The sequence below is a fragment of the Neofelis nebulosa genome, chromosome 8 (assembly GCF_028018385.1).
Source record: "Neofelis nebulosa isolate mNeoNeb1 chromosome 8, mNeoNeb1.pri, whole genome shotgun sequence".
Taxonomy (NCBI): Eukaryota; Metazoa; Chordata; class Mammalia; order Carnivora; family Felidae; genus Neofelis; species Neofelis nebulosa.
Window position 1 is genome coordinate 29,423,814 of NC_080789.1, and position 17,247 is coordinate 29,441,060.

A 17,247-nucleotide genomic window follows, 5' to 3' on the forward strand; every position below is an offset into this window, starting at 1 on the left:
CTCTCAAGAGTTAGAAGAGTGTGCACAGGCATAAAGGAAGGAATGGGGCCCAGTTTTCTGACTCTAGGCACTTTCCCTTTATAAGTTTTCCAATGTACAAGCCCCCACCGCCCTGCCCCCCTTCCAAGAGGTTCGGCTAACGGTCCAGCTTCCATATGCTCCCACGTCCAGGAGGTACAAAGGTATCAAATATTATCAGAGTTGAGCACAACCCCAGCCTAGGGCCCTCTTTCCCTCCTTCAAAAACTGCGTCACAAGCCCTCTGCGAACCTTCACAGGGCACCTCGTTCCACCCGGAATCCCCCTCCACCACAAGGGGAACGACCTCGGCCCCAATTGGCTATCACCCTGGGCAACCAAGGACGCGGTGGGCACGCGGCGGCTCCGGCCGGTATTTAAAGGCTGCCTCTGCCCTCGGCCCCTCAGTCCCACCAGGACTGCGACGGTGAAGCACCTGGGTTGGGAGTGAGCTGCAAGGTAACGCGCAACCCTTGCCTCCCCGGTTCCCAGCCCGCGCCTCTGCCGAGGCGGGTGTGTGTGGGACCCGGGAGCGGGTCTCGCTGTGCGTCGCCCACCAACACCTTCCTCCCCCACCATCCTTACCCAGCCCCAGTCCCGCCCAACCCACCTGGGCAAGACAACTCGGGTGCGAAGAGATTACGAAGGAAGAGCGATCAAGCAAGCGGAGAAGAGGGAGAAGAGGAGTCCTCTTGGAGAGAAAGGCGTGATCCTAGGAGCAGGCACGTGGTGCTGAGCGGACTAACGAGGCTCTTCAGCTCTTCGGATCTGGCCAAACTTGACCGCTACCAGGACGCTTCCATTTAGACCTCCCGGAGCTCCCTGAACGATGACCCAGACTCTCCACAAAAGGGAGGACCCTCTGAACCTGGGCGGCGGCTGGGCATCCTCGGCCCCGTTAGGCACCTGGTCTTCCTGGCACCGAAGGCGCAGGGGAGCTCCAATAAACAAGCGGCGCTACCGCTCTGGTCCCAAGTCTGAGTATGAGCCCCCCAGGAAGCAACAGCACGGTCCGGGCCCCTGGTTCCAACCACCCCGACGGCCCCACTGGGAGGTGTACTCTAACTGGGGGCGCTGGGGAGGGCCCTGGCGCCCACCTCCAGAGGGATGCTGGAGGCCTCCAGGCCGAGTGCAAGTGATCCGGGTATACGGGCTGCAGCCGCTCTGCCTCTGCTGCTGCTCCTGCTGGCGCGGGCCCTGGAGCCCGCGCTGGGCCAGGCCCCCGGGCAGGAAGAAGCGCTGGGGCCGCAGGGGCCGCGGCCTGCGCCGCCACCCTCGCCGCTCCTTCCCCAGGAGCCCGCCCGTGGATCTGAGCACGCTGCTCCGGCCGGTCAACCTGTACGGGTGGCGGGCACCCGGCATGCGGGCGCCGCGGAACACCACCCAGTTCATCATGAATCAGATCTACGAGGACATGCGGCAGCAGGAGAAGCTGGAGCGCCAGCAGGAGGCGCTGCGGGCGCAGCAGGCCCAGGCGCGCGGCCCGGCCTCCCCCGAGGGCCCCTCCTGGAACGACGCGCCCCCCAGCGGCGGCGAAGAAGCCGCGGAGCTGCGGGAAACTTTGTACAGCTTTGCGCAGAGCCCGCCTCTGGTCTTCCCTCCGGACCAGTCTCCGACAGCACAGCTGGGGGAGGAGGAGGACGACGACGAGGAGAAAAATGAGGAGTATGATGAGGAGTGTGAGGGGAAGGAAGAGGAGAGCGAGGAGGAGGAGGAGGAGGAGGAGGAGGCAGAGGCCGAAGACGAAGAGGAGGTCCAAGAGGCGGACTGTGTGGATGAGGGGGAGGAGGAAGAGGAAGAGGAGGAGGAGGAAGAAGAGGAGGAGGAAGAGGCGGAAGAGGAAGAAGACGAGGAAATAGAAGAGGAGGAGGAAGGGGTGGAAGGGGAGGAGCAGAGGGAGGAAGAGAATCACTTACCTCTGGAAATGCCTTTATCGTTCCTAGTGGGCGCTGAGGAAGAGAGAGAGAACTTTATAAACTGTACTTATTTAAGCCCCACGCAGGTAATTCCCAAAATGCCGCAGGAAGCTCTCTTCATGTTAGACGACATTAACTGTTAGACATCAGGAAAGGGATTGAGAATGAGATGGAACTGATTTGAGGCTAAACTGCATTAGCAACTTATTAAAACCTAATTTAAAAAGTGGGTTCCATTAATAAACATATCTATGTAAAGCCCTCCTTTGACCATTATAAAACATTGAAAAATTGGTGTGTTTGTGTATGACTCTGGGTGGGGGAGGGGAGCTTTCAAATATAATTTAATTGGAAATGATTAAAGGCCAAATATTTTATTACTGCAGTTTGAATAGTTTCTTTTGGTGTTTTCCTTTCTAGACACTGGAGGTTTCTTTCTTTCTTTCTTTCTTTCTTTCTTTCTTTTTCTTTCTTTCTTTCTTTCTTTTTTCTTAATTCTGGCAATGCTGAAAGGTTTTTTTTTTTTAACAAATTTATTCAACTGTCTACTTAATAAACTTGGAATCAACAGATATTTTGGCTGTTACATGTTTAAGAAGCACATGCCATGGCTAGTGAACGTCTATCAGTGCTCTTAATACTGAAACCATTTAAAAATGTCTATATTTCAAAAACTATTTTTCCTTGTAGATTCTCCACCTTCAGAGTTCATTTTTGAGGGTTGTATTTTGATGACCCCATTTGCAGTGTCTTGTGGCATCGCTCACTTATATTCCTTGTTCCGCAGCGCTATGGATCTTCCTCAGAAGAACATGGAGTTGCTTCTGTGGAACTGGTTATCTGCCATGGCCTCAACAATCCATAAATCCATGCATGGAGAGGATTCCCCATGGTCAGAAGTCAACTTGTACATCTAGTTAAAATCCAAGGTAACGGCCAGCAATGGAACATAGCTTAGGTTTTGGAGCCTTGTTCCTGGATATATTCCTTGTCATAAGTTCACAGGAACCAGAAAAAATAGTTTTTGCACAATGGATTTTTTTAAAGGATTATTGGCCTATTGGGGGTGGAATGTTTTATTTCTTTCCCAGTTTGTCTTCCTTACAAAGGACAGGAAAACAAAGACGAGTAAGTGCAAGCCTATGTGAGCTAGGTTTTTAAGGTCTAAGCAATTACCTGGAAAGAATACATTATTCAGAGTAATAGCTTTTATTCAAACATTTTTAGGAAGTAGTAACACATTTCCTTCTGGGCACTTAATTCCAATAACTTAATAAAAGGTTCCACCGAAGGCATATTCCAGAATATCCCTAGATGAAGAATTTGAACCTGCTTTCTCAAAAATGACATTTTTTTTTTGACAAACTATACCTCCAGTTTGAACCACAATTTAGTATTTATTTGATGAAGAGAAGACTGTATGGTGGTATCTTACATGGATGTTGAATTTTATTCATATCCCAGCATACATAGCTTTGGGGGTGATAAGCTTAAGCTCTTGAAAAATAAAATAATTGAAGTGTTAAATGATAGTCCTCGGCTTTTCACTTATTATTTAATGTCAGAAATCTATTCAGCAATACTTCAGCTGTCAACAGGATGAACAGAAGAAACGACACACTATAGGAATCTTAAAATGACAACCCTCCAAACTGTAGCAATGAATAACCAAACATTTAATAATACTCTAAAAAATCATTACTTTTCACAAGATACAGCTTCTGAGTGACCTATAAAGGAGTTTAAAAATAGCCAGCCAGCCATATTACTGTTACTATTCTAATATGTATTTGTAGGGGGAAATCAAGAGTTCTGCTCCTGATACTGACCCACAAATTCTTGCAAATCAAAGCTCATAGAATACTTTGTCCAAGACATTACAATATTCACTGGGTCATAAATATGTTCTCATTAAGGATTTAGGATTTCATTTCTTCATTATCACATCTGGACAATTATCAGTTTATTATTACAAAAGATTCTACTTTTACGTTAAAAAATTTAACACATAATTGACTCCACAGGCGTGCGGCATTCTTCGTTAGCCATTGTAAAGGATGTAAACCTCAAGAATTTCCTCCACTTCGCAAACTTTTGTTCAAAACACTCCTAGGGGCCAAGCAATGTAAATCCTGATAAGGATACAATGGTGAATAAACAAAATCAGTACTCTCGTGTTGCTTATGGTTTAGGAGAAAAGACACATTAAATGAGGAGTTAGACAAATTAGTCACTCTTCAAGCAATGCCAAGGAAATGCATCACTAGCAAAGTATGTATCACAGGGGTTTCCAAGGGGATGTTTACTGTGGGCAGGGGGAACCATGAGTGTAAAGGCAGAGAGCTGGGAGGAGCCTGGTGCCTTTAAGGGACTGAGGACAGAAATACGAGAATGTCCTGAAGGAGCAGCCAATGAACAGTGACAGAGGTAGGCAGAAGCTATGTTATCTATTAATTTCTGTGCAACCCATATCTTCTGAAATAGACACCAGCAAAAATTAATGACGAAAATGATTAGTACCTGATGATTCTCTATGGGAACTCTTGTTTTATTAGCCAGGTTGTGATGGCCCCTTTTCTAATCCTAAAGGCTAATATGAAATAATTAAATCATGCTGGGAGGAAAGAGGGATAGTCCCCCCGCCCCCAGTATACCCCACCATTACATTTCTCAGACTTCTCCCCATCCACTCCCATGTAATGACAGGATCCTAGGGGTTGTTGCTTAGCATGCTTGGAGCACTGTAGTTCTCAATTCTCATGGAGAACCTCTACGCAGCTTGTTCAGTACAACTTGATGATTCAGTAATATCAGTAAGAACTCAGAATAAATCTAGTCTTTAGTTTTACAGTTAAGTGTACACTCGAAGAAAATACAATTTTCCAAAGTAAGTCTATCATTCTTAAAGTCGTTTCAAACTCGATGCGTGAACACGGTGATAAAGAGGTGCCATTTAGTCAATTCTCTCAAGAGTGGAGGTATTATTTCCCTTGCCAATGATAAGAAAGATAACATTATAAATCGCAGATATGTTTAGAAGGCCTAGGCTTGATAAGAATCTTTGCTGTCTATTCGCAAATGTTTTTAAATATAGAGATTCCGGTATTTTCCTTTCCTAGAGACTGACAGCATTTCTTGATTTATCATCATTACTTCATCTCCAGAGTAACTCAAAGGGATTTTTTTTTCTGTGAAAATATTAGTCTTCTAAGGATGGTAAATACGTTTGACATTTAGAGATCAACTCTGAATTCTGAGTATGGTTTCATAAAATTTTTAACATCTGCTTATGAAAAAAGTAATTCCAACAGATTTAGTTCCATTACAATTAACACGAAAGGTGAAATAACCAGTTTCCTGATGGCTACACCAAACCTACAGAGTCTGGGAAGGAAATGATACAAATATCATCTCATAGGTGGTCTCGGGGCAAGGGAGTGAATAGGACTAAGAAAACAGCTTTAATTTTGATTTTAACAGCATAAGAAAATTATATATGCAGCTATGTTGTTCATAGTTAGCTACATTTATATTAATGGAATAACAATAGAAAATTACTCAATATTCATGCTTCCAAATTCCTTTGGCCTTGGTTATCTGTGTATTTAAAGCAAAATCAGAATGTGGCTGCCTCTTACCTGTTTCAGGTACTATCGTTGTTCTGTATCCATTTACTCTGTATTTGCATCTATTTACATTTAATCAGTTAATGGAACATGGCCAGACATCAAGGTCAGTTGAGGGAAGAGAAGAGTTTGGGCCTTTGTGTGTGGTCACTGCTGCCTAAGAGTGCCTAAGTAGCCACTTTCCTTGGGTCTGTTTCCTCAAAGGTACTTGTCGTACTCCATTACTGCTCAAGTCTACTGTGGAGATCAAATAACCCAATATTTAAGAAGTACAGTGTAGACTGCATCACCATTAATTAGACGCTAACCTACATCTAATCATAAAAATCATGTCGATTTCTGAACATGAGATCAGTTTACGTTCATTAAGTAGGCTCATGAAGTGTCATCTCACTGCAGTTCTGTTGGACTGAGATATCTAGATATTTTAGTTGTTATCACTAAACTAAGAATGAACGAATCTGCCCTTGAAATTCGGTTTTGGCTCCTGGTAAAATAGTGTGCAAATGTAGTGCTTTGGTGCCTTGCTATTGAAAGTGTAGTCCATGGACCACACAGCATTGGGTCTACCTGTGGTCTTGCTAGAACTATCGATGCCCAGCCTCCACCCAAACCTTTTGAGTTAGAATCTGCTTTGTAGCACAATCTTTAAACGATATGCCTGCACAGTGAAGGCCTAGAAGCTTTGTGGTTGAGGGGTTTGTGCCATTGGAGAGTCCTCAAGGGAATTTAATGATCAAGGCTGCACTTTGTAGCTTCAAAACTTCTATTATTTACTACTTGTGTGACCTCAGGCATGTTACTGAAATTTTGGCTTCTCATTCTCCTCATCTGTAGTATCTGCCTCACGAGATTAAATGAGATTATGAAGGTTAAATGGGTCAATACATACCAAACACTCAGAACAGTGATATCCAATATCTACTACTTATAATACTAAGTATTTAATAAATGCACAGATGAGACCATCGACATATCCTGGGGTGTCTAAAAGTCACTTGTTAGTAATCAGAGCAACTGTAAATGTAAAACCCTACAAGGTAAGTAACAAAATGATTCACTAACTACCTTGTTTCCCCATGGATAATTGTAATCAGATACATACTTTGAGCTGTACTTACTGTTGTGCAGGACTACGAAAATCAAATCTATATAGCTAGAAGTTTCTGTTCTTTATCATCTCCCCCTAACGCCAGGTCAGTGATGTTTCTTTCCTTCTTATGGCTGACATTAATACCCTAATGGCTAGTGCTAAGAACTACCCTCCCCAGTCAGGATCATTCTTTTTTCATAGAGGCAATGTATCTTTTCAAAATCAAAACACATGCATAGTAATGCTTAAAAAAGAAGATTCTGTCTTATGCTACACCTAAGACAGTGAAAACTCCAATAAATATTAAATACCTGCTACAAGCCACCTATGTGGAAAACATACACAATTCAGAACAGAGATCTTAATACTTCAAAAAACATGTAAGCATATGCAAGATTTTTTTTTAAATTTTTTAATGTGTATTTATTTTTGAGAGACAGAGACAGAGGAGGGCAAGAGAGAGAGAGGGAGACACAGAATCTGAAACAGGCTCCAGGCTCTGAGCTGTCAGCACAGAGCCTGATGAAAGGCCCGAACTCACAAACAGTGAGATCATGACGTGAGCCGAAGTCGGACACTTAACCAACTAAGCCACCCAGGCACCCCAGCATATGCAAGATGCTTAAGATGTATTATCACATTGAAATACATAGCCACGGTGTGAACTAATGCTTTATTTTCCTTATACAGATGAAGGGCCTGAAATGCAAAGAAGTAAAATGTTTCAGGACTCATGTCCTCTGTTTGGAGTTTAAAGTTATAGGCCCACTGTATTATTGGAACATATCTCTCTATTGTCTTATTTAAGACACCTTGGGTAGGAACAAAATTTCCTTTAATAACCTTGACCTGAGTTCCAAGGAGAGTACAAAAGATTATATTGTCTTCAATGTGGGGTTGATAATAATGGCACCTAAGGAAGAGATACTGATATTCCTGTCTCTGTTATAATTCTTACTACTAGTTTAACAGCTTATGTAAGTCATATGATGACGATCACTGTTGGTTAATAATTTTATATATGTGTGTGTCAATATACACGTATTTGGTGGGAAAAAAACACCTCACTGAGAAAATTTAGTTTTAGTGACTGTATTGCTTCTCATCTATAATTGAAATCAATGTTTTCATGATAGAAAAATATTCACAAAAATTGTAGGTAATTTTGTAGGTGTATTAAGATACTGGATATCATTCATAACACTATAACATTATTGAAGGTTCTGTCTTATGTTCCTCCTAAAGAGAAACTATTAATATTAGCATCTTGTGTAGTTTTCATGTGGCATTTGGACTTTTTTACAATGGTTGATACTTCTATTATCATGAAATATTTGAGTATTCTCTCCTGTGAAGAGATTTAGAAGTTTAGCACGTCACTTTTAGTAATTCGAGACCTTTTACTGATGTTAATTTAATTTACCGGTTCTGACAAAAATCACTATTAAATTAGACTTCGTACGACATTTACTATTAATAGCACTTCCAAAAGCAAAATTATAATGCTGGTATCTATAATTGGATATTTTGTTGTTGTTGTAACTTTCAATTGTAACATTCCACTGAGCTGAGAGATAATATAAAATGACAAGCTGAGGTCAGGACTAAGTGGATGTACATCTTCCCACCCCCAGTGGATTTTCCAAAGTCAATGTTCATCTTTTATTTATTCTTTTTAAAAAAATAATGTTTTCCTTTTCTGAAAAAAAATCTGTGAATTCCACATTATTTCCTGCAATAAACCCATCACCTCAAGGTATATACCAGCACAAATATTTAAATACAAAACGAAGCTAAACTAACTTACCTTTCTCTTACATACTCTCAACTTTGCCTTCTGACGCGGGACATATGCTCTGCAACTATTAATATATAGGTGCCACCTAGTGGCAAAGGTTGGACATTTAGATGTGAACTAATGATCATGGCGTTCCTGTTGTATTCACAGATGCATTTTTCTGGTACACATACTATATTAATACATAGAAAATGAACATTTTAAAGGTGCTGGCCCAAGAACTTGATTAAGATGTCTGTATCATTTATTTGAACGTGTTGCCAACTGTCTTGGTGTTTAACAATAGCATCTTTTTGACCTATGAAACTAAGCCATAAACATAAACTATCAAACTGTAAAAGAAAGAAGGAAAACAGACCCACAAGATTCTTGGATTTCCATGGATTATTATTTTTATACTTCTAATTTTATACTGATAATAAGTTTCTCTAAAGATATTACTATAATAAATCTATTTTGAATTCCTTTTGAGATTTACACCCCTAATTAATACAAGCAATGTATTTTTGACAGTATATTTGTTTTGACTTAAAACCAACAGCAGAGAAGACAATTAGCAAATTTTGAATTTATTTTTCGATGCTTAAATTTTAACTCCCAGTTGCTAAAGTAAATAATGCTTGGGGCGCCTGGGTGGCGCAGTCGGTTAAGCGTCCGACTTCAGCCAGGTCACGATCTCGCGGTCCGTGAGTTCGAGCCCCGCATCAGGCTCTGGGCTGATGGCTCGGAGCCTGGAGCCTGCTTCCGATTCTGTGTCTCCCTCTCTCTCTGCCCCTCCCCCGTTCATGCTCTGTCTCTCTCTGTCCCAAAAATAAAAATTAAAAAAAAAAAAAAATAATAATAATGCTTAATACTTTAATCCTGAAAAATAAAACTATGTGCCCATTGGCCTAGTTTTATTTATTTTATTTTTATATTTTTTTTCTAAAATTTAAGTTTTTATTTTAATTCCACTTCTCTGACATGCAGTGGTACATTATTTTGGCCTAGTTTTAAATGCAGGACTTGTGATCGTCAATTACCTCCTGGGACTTGAGCGTCATTTCATTTATTAATGATCACAGCCACTCCTTAGAGCACAACTTGTCAGGGAAAGAGACAACCCTGCTTATTTGTTTGTCCGGCATCCAGAGGATAATTAATATTTTTATTACTGTCCCATTTCCAGCTCTTTCCAGCTGCTTAACCACTTCTATTGGGAGCATAAGTCAGTGCTGAGGATTGGCTCTGCCTTAGCCTGAGAAGTAGTTTCCACCTATACAACTTTCTTAGTAACACTTGCATCAGTTGCTCCGAGCACCTCTGGAAAGAGCAGGTACTCAATTCACCGAGAATTCCATTATCCTTTGAAAATTATAGCTGGTTTTCTGTGGTTCTCCTCTGGCTAGAAAATCCCTCAGGGCAAGGAACTGATTTTCTATTTCAATACAGACTCTTACATATAAAAAGCCCTCAATAAATGTTTTTAATATTCTGAAAATATTTATTCTGAAAAAAAATGAAACGAAATGTATGAAACGAGCTGTGATCATTAGGTAGCTCTCATAGGGAAGCACAGTGACTTATTCATGATGAGTGTACTAAAACCACTTTCAGATGCACAACATCTCTCGCACCCTGAGCTCTGTGTTATACACTAGGCACATCCTTGTGGACAAAACAGACCTGTATAGGGACTGAACACAAAGTCCTTTAATCACAAGGAAGCTCTTAACTCAGGCTCATGAATATGAGCCACCTAGATAATGCCCACAGCAACGATCTTCCTCTTCAAGTGCACCTGAGAATACATTTTAAGTTCAATTATCATTCTACAATTTAAATAGGTTTAGAAATTTAAAAACTTATTTTTTGCCACGTTTCAACTTAACATTGGCTGAGTCCCTACCCTGTTCCAGGACCTGTGCCCTGAGTATAGGTTTAGTTTCCCAGGGAGAAAGCTGAAGCTGACAGCTACTGAAGAACTTACTCAAGGTCGCAAAGCTAACAAGTGACTGAAGTTGGAAGCCACACAGTCTGTTTCCTTGTATCGTTGCTCTACTCCATGAAATGGAGGGGAGTGTGATGAAATTTTAAATTCAGCTCAGATTAGTCAAGGACATAACTCAGAGTGGATATTCAAAGTCAAACTTCTGCAGTCATACTGCATATTGTAATACTGTCCTGGAAAAATGCTGAGTCTCAGTAATTGATGTCCAAAGGTTCTGTGATAAATTATTTATGGGAGGAGAAGTTTTTAAAGAGAGAAAAGAAACAGTGTGCAAAATTGTGCTAGAATCCTCACATCATTAGAGCCGTTTCCTGGCCCCTTTCCCCTTTCTTCTTAAGGTGAAAGTATAAAGCACGTTCTGATTGCAGAATTCTTCATTCTCTAAATTAGAAATCAGCTGTCACTAATGGAAGTGGGTGGAAATGGAAAATTGCTGGCTGCTGGCAGGGGAGGAGCCCAAGAGCTGCCACATGGCAGCCACGGTTAAGGAAAAATATAGAATATGGTGTAAAAAATACAGGCAGTAGCCAATATCAGGAGGTCACTTGAAAGCTTTGGGTATAATGAAGTGTCCAAATGTAAGAGCTGAATAAGTATCACCATAAGGAAAACATCAGGAATGAGAGGAGGCAAGAATTTAAACAGGAAATGTGGATGAAATTAATAGAAAATACGGACTTGGGGCGCCTGGGTGGCTCAGTCATTTGGGTGTCCGACTTCGGCTCAGGTCATGATCTCACGGTCCGTGAGTTCGAGCCCCGTGTCAGGCTCTGTGCTGACAGCTCAGAGCCTGGAGGCTGCTTGGATTCTGTGTCTTCCTCTCTCTGACCACAGCCCCCATCTCGCTCGCGCTCTTCTCTCTGTCTCTCAAAAATAAACAAACATTTAAAAAAAAGAAAGAAAAGAAGGATTTAACTAGGAATAATGCTGTGTAAGATGTTACAATTCCTCTGTCACTCATTACCATAAGACCCAGTCATAAATATGACAAGAGACAGGGAGTTTAAATTTTGGTGTACGTTAAAATTCTTTTTTCAAAATAGTTTCCACTGGTCAATGGTATGTTTATGATTTTTCTAGCTTAAGCTTCCTACCTTAAGCCTCACCACTCCTTTAAGACATTTTTTATTTATTTATGTATTTATAAACCATCTACTAGATTCTGCATTTATCAGGAGAGAGTTGACAATGAATAAGCCCAATGACTGTATTAGCATTGATTAGTTTGTCCAGTAATCAATTGATCAAACAATTGATTAGTTTGTCCTGCTTTGTAGCAAAGCTGTTGACTTGGAGGAAAAGAGAGTTCATAGAAGCAGAACGGCATTAAGATTTGAAGGGGATTAAGTGTGGTGATGCATTGGGGCACCTGGGTGGCTCAGTCGGTTGGGCATCTGATTTAGGCTCAAGGCATGATCTCACAGTCTGTGAGTTCAAGCCCTGCGTTGGGCTCTACACTGACAGCTCAGAGCCTGGAGTCTGCTTCAAATTCTGTCTCCCTCTCTCTTTGCCCCTCTTCCACTCGCCCTCTGTCTCTCTCTGAAAAATACAATACAATACAATACAATACAATACAATACAATACAATACAATACAATAAATTTTTCCCAAAATGTGGCGATGCATTGCTGATAGAGGCTGGAGGGAGAAAGCTGATTGGTCTAGACTACATACACAAGACAGAATCACACATATTTTACTGAAATTCTTGAAGTCAAGTGTGTTTTAGAACACAGAAATTTTCAGCATTTAGGTTGTTCATCTTCCTTAACCATGGTTCTACAAAAACTATAGAACACTAAAGTTTAGACTCATAACAGCTACTTTGCAAATAGAAGAAAATCAGTGCTCACTGAATTTAATATATATTAGGTATGTTACATGTAAGCTGCCCAGTAATTTAAATAGTTTTCCTAGGCAATGATCAAGCGTCAAGTTTACCTATCCAGGTAGATTAATTTATGATTCATCTTGATGTACCTAAGAATCTTTTCTATTCCATTATCAAATATACTACCCGTTCCTAAAATTATATATATATATGCAAATATATAAATATATATTATATGTAAATTCATACTATAATATGTATACTGTAATATGTATATAAGATATTATGTATATGTATATGTATACATATATACACATATACACATTTATAATTTCATATGACAAAATAGTTCCCTTTGGTATGCCATTATGCTTAGGCTAGTGATAATCTAAAAAAGGATAGGAATGACTTATGTTTGTCTTTGCCTTACAAGTGTTAATCAGACCTTCTACAGATTACTTAATTAAGGGTTTTGTGTGTGGTGGGGAGGAGAGATACATTCAATAAACATACACTTAAAACAGACGGTAGGTCCAATTTGGGATGCCATTCATTCATTCACTCACCCATTGTGTTTTGTGTTCTTCCCAAATGTCAGGGACTACTCTAAGTGCTATAGATACAGTTAAGGGTTATATTCAAAATATTTAACCACTTGTACTATGGATATCAATTAATCAGAACAGACACTGACCAAATGGCACTCTAGGAATGACTGCATATAAAAAATAGTCTCTGCCTCCAGGGGGCTTAGCATTTATTGGGGAAGATTGATGAGTTAATAGGCAACAGATCTAACAAGGGTAAACACAGGACAATAAAACTTCTTCAAATAGTCTATGATGAAGTTGTTTTTTCCTTATTTATATTCTTACCTACTCCATAATTCTTGACACGTTGAAAATTGACAATCCAGAGGAATCCAATTAGCCAAAAATTGTTATCTTCAGAAGACAATTTAAAGTAAAATCATCTTTAGGGACTTTTTAAGAGAGTTAACTTTTGAAGTTGGCAGCTTTTTTTTTTTTTTTTTTTAAACAGGATATAAATCTCTCAGAGCTGCTAAATCATCCATTTAAAGCTACCTTAAAGATCTGTTGCTTTCAAGGTCCCGTATTTGTTACATAGCATATTAAGATTACTGCATAGATCATATTTCGTGTTAAATATGCTTTCAGAAATTGCCATGATTGAAAAACATCAGAAATTGAAGCAAAGAAAATGATCCCATTTTTATTCGAATCAACCAACTAACTTACCTCCTGCCCTACTTGCTATGATTTGGAACCTAGTCATAAATGCTCAGAAACAAATGACTTTAAGGAATTTTGTTTGTTAATTTCTAAGACTTGAGATAGAAAATCCTTAGTATGTTAGCCTCTTAAACATTTTCAGGATATTAATTAAATTACTGCTTATTTTTAAATTGAAGAATTTTCCCAAAATGTAAATTTTACCCCTGTAGTCAAATATCAGGATATCTATTTTCTAAAAATATTTCCAGATATGGACAAAAAAATTAGAAGTCAATCCCTAATGCATAAATAAAAGCTATATGCAGTTTTAATGTTACTTAGGAATACAAATAGATATATAAACTAATTAAATTATGCAAAAATACACCAGTAGACCCGCGACCTAATACGTTTCCTAGGTGGCCCACCTCATTCACTGAAATACCTGTTTGTCTTCTTACAGATGTCATACTTCTCTTATGCAGTCTCCGTGGTGCATTGCAGATGTTGCTTTGATTCATAATTTCCTCTAGGTGGCGATATTTTCAAAGAAGCCACGCCAGCACACCCACCTAATTAGAGAATTGAGCTATATCAGCACCCAGTATTTACACCTTACTCTAGCTACTATTTTAATCTCCACAAGACGAAAAACTACGATTTGGGACACCATAAGATTTTAAGTTCTGTCTCCAAAATCTAACAAATTGAAGAGATGGGTATTATCCACTTTAAAATTCTAAATACATGTTTGAGAAAAGATGTTTCAAACACATTTGTTTGAATTAAGCTAAGATTTTGATTTGTTAAGAGGTGACGGAAACATGTTACTCAGATTTTAGTTTCTGGACTGTCTATAACCTGTTTTCTAAAACCCTGACATTATTATTTAATGTGATGCTTCATTGATCTCTTTAGATTGGTACTTGTTTTTTTCCACACTATCCACAATTGCTCTTTTGTGGGTATTCCATTGATGAATGAGGAAAAGTTGGTAAATAGTGCTAATCCCACTTCCATTTTAGATCCTCCCATAATCTATCAAAAAGAGAATGAGACAGGGCGCCAGGGTGGCTCAGTTGGTTAAGCATCTGACTTCAGCTCTGGTCATGATCTCGTGGTTTGTGAGTTTGAGTCCCACTTTGGGCTCTGTGCTGACAGCTCAGAGCCTGGAGCCTGCTTCAGATTCTGTGTCTCCCTCTCTCTCTGCCCCTCCCCTGCTCACTCTCTCTCTGTCTCTTTCAAAACTAAATAAACGTTAAAAATTTTTTAAATTAAAAAAAAGAGAGAGAGAAAGAGACAATAACACAGAAAAGACTCCTTTGATGTAGATAAATGTATGAGGTGGAAAGTACTCTACAACTCAGAAAGATAGGACTTTTTCTTTCCTTTCCCACCTTCTTTGTGTAATAGATGTCTTTCGGGACCTTCATCCAGCCACACTTGCCATTTGTATATATAAATTTAGCTTTCTTCTGTTTTGGAACTTCACCTTCTGCTTCTGTTTGTGTTTAAAATTTTCAGAGCTCCACCCTAAGGCTTTAACCTTCCAGAGATGTGAGGCTCACAATGATGAAGCATGACTCCAGTGTCTCTCTCCTAAATGCTGTCACAGACTAATTTGTAGGATCCAGTAATCCTTAAAAAAAAAAAAAAAAGAATATAGAATTAAAGTACCAATTAATATTTATATAGCTATTTGCAAGGCATTTTCACATTTTTGATATACTTTGATACTTTGAACAAACCTGGGTCATCAGAAAGCAAAAGTGATCACCATCCCCATTTTACAGATAAACCTCAAAGGAGTTAAGGTCTTTCTTTGGGGTTAAAATTGGTCACTGAAAACCCAGGCCCCAAAGCCTTTTGTTTTTCCTTTGTAAGCCCCGTAAGCTTTGGCTATGTCCAGCCGTTTACAGTAAGACTCAAATTCTGTCCCTAGTGCCTTCCTTTGGCCTGGACCTGACCCCACACACCATGAGCACACTGCTGTATTCAGCAAGAGGAGTTTCGATTTGAAGTGGTTTGTCTTGGAAGCTTCCGGGAGAGGATTTATTGAACCAACTTATGAGAACCTCCCAGCTTTCTGATTGGTGCCCTGAGCAATAAAGGTAAGCACTGGGGTTCAGGACACTCACACTAAAACTTCTGCCGGCATTCCATTTGGATCCTTGACAAGGTAAGCTCCATCTCTCTCGCAATCTTCTCCTTGGTCACTGCCCAAAAGGCAAAGCCCATCATCCCCTGCGGTTTGTTTATCTATCTGCCCTCACCTAGAGTCCCACTGATGTCCCCTCTCTCTCGTCCTGCCCTCCTTTGCCCTCCTTCTGTGATCTTCCTCTGCTACCTCTGGAAACCTCCAGTCAGGGCCAGTTACAGAAATTGTAGGGCTCAAGTGCAAATGTGAACGTAGGGCTCCTTGCATGAAAAGGCAGGGGAAGAAGCTCTTTCCTTTCTTCTGTGCTCTCTTTCTGAACCAGTCACAGTGGTTTTTAAAAAATCGTTCCTTAATGTTTATTTACTTATTTTCGAAAAAGAGAGAGAGCACAAGCAGGAGGGCAGACAAAGAGGGAGACAGAGAATCCCAAGCAGGCTCCACGCTGTCAGCACAGAGCCCGACGTGGGGCTCAAACTCACAAACTGTGAGATCATGACCTGAGCCGAAATCAAGTGCTGGATGCTTAACCGACTGAGCCACCCGGGTACCCTAAAAAGATACTTAAGTGTCCTGTTCCCTTGGGTGAGGTACAAGTATAGAACCTCATGGGAGCCCAGACCCTGCCGTAGCACTTTCGGTGTGGGGCCTGCATTCCTCACCCCCTATTCATCCCCAAGTCCATACGTAGGCCCTCAGTGGGGGCAGCAACAGTCACTGATCGGTAGGGGTAGTGGGGTGCGGGGAGCAGGTGGCTGAGGCCTTGTCCAGGGAGGCAGGGAGGCAGGACAATAGGTGAGCCGAGGTTCTAAGCTCTCACACATTCTCCATCGTCCCATCAGATTTCATTTACAAAACAACTTGAAAGGTAAGATTATAAGAATTTCAAGGCAATGTCCACAGAGTGTTAGAGAGCAAGGCCCCATTTGAGGGCATTAGGAGCACACTCTGGAAGCTCACCTGCCCCATGAGGGGAGGCCTTCCCAGCATCTCTGTCTTTTCTCACATGGAACCTTCTGTCTTAAATCCGGTGCTCCTCCAAGGAACGCGGCTTCCCTTGAAGCTGCCTGAACATACACTGCTTATTCTCTTAAGTTCATGAAGACCAGCGTGAGGGTGGGAGGCATAACTCCTGCTCTGCAATGCTGCCCACTTGTAAACCATGACTCTCAGCCTAATGTGAGTAAGCACCACAGCAAGCACATGACCAAGGCCCTTCCACACTTTTCCTTTTCATCGATCAGGCACCCATACACTCTCCAACTTGCAGGGATCATTGTATCGTCTCCAGAGCCCAATCTTCCTCATCACCCCAAACCTTGCCAAACCCCCTCTCTCTGCTGGAAACCCATGCCATAATAGCTATTTCACAGGCCCCTGGCCTCCACCCTACTTGTCTTCGTGTCCGCCATGTCACTTAATTTTGTTGTCATATCTCAGTCTTGCCGTAATCAGGGGCCACAAGACCAGTAAAATCTTAAATGTTCCTTTTCTATGGCAACTCTCTTCTCTTATTTTGTTCTCTAGCCCTGAAGAGCAGCTCTTCAAGAGAAGCACAACTTTTTAGGGACGAGCAAGGGAATGG

General features: G+C 40.9%; 1 protein-coding gene and 2 long non-coding RNA genes across 3 annotated transcripts in view; 2 read left to right on the plus strand and 1 right to left on the minus strand.

The window, feature by feature from the left end:
* The window catches only part of LOC131519118 (uncharacterized), a 22,144-nt gene continuing 4,897 nt past the window's right edge, over window positions 1-17,247 (plus strand). Inside the window, exons 1-3 of the long non-coding RNA XR_009265472.1 lie at window positions 1-477; window positions 2,722-2,863; window positions 15,450-15,618. This is a non-coding gene — a long non-coding RNA (uncharacterized LOC131519118). The remainder of the gene's footprint in view (window positions 478-2,721; window positions 2,864-15,449; window positions 15,619-17,247) is intronic.
* CCER1 (coiled-coil glutamate rich protein 1) lies at window positions 416-2,229 on the plus strand. Its single transcript, XM_058741821.1, has one exon. It carries the CDS (start codon window positions 848-850, stop codon window positions 2,075-2,077), a length of 1,230 nt encoding a protein of 409 aa, XP_058597804.1. The 5' UTR covers window positions 416-847; the 3' UTR covers window positions 2,078-2,229.
* The window catches only part of LOC131519119 (uncharacterized), a 17,463-nt gene continuing 14,174 nt past the window's right edge, over window positions 13,959-17,247 (minus strand). Inside the window, exons 2-3 of the long non-coding RNA XR_009265473.1 lie at window positions 14,905-15,146; window positions 13,959-14,079 (exon numbers count right to left, since the gene is read on the minus strand). This is a non-coding gene — a long non-coding RNA (uncharacterized LOC131519119). The remainder of the gene's footprint in view (window positions 14,080-14,904; window positions 15,147-17,247) is intronic.

What these genes read in the sequence shown, in the direction of transcription:
- CCER1 (XM_058741821.1), top strand. Translation starts at nt 848, where the DNA reads ATGACCCAGACTCTCCACAAAAGGGAGGACCCTCTGAACCTGGGCGGC.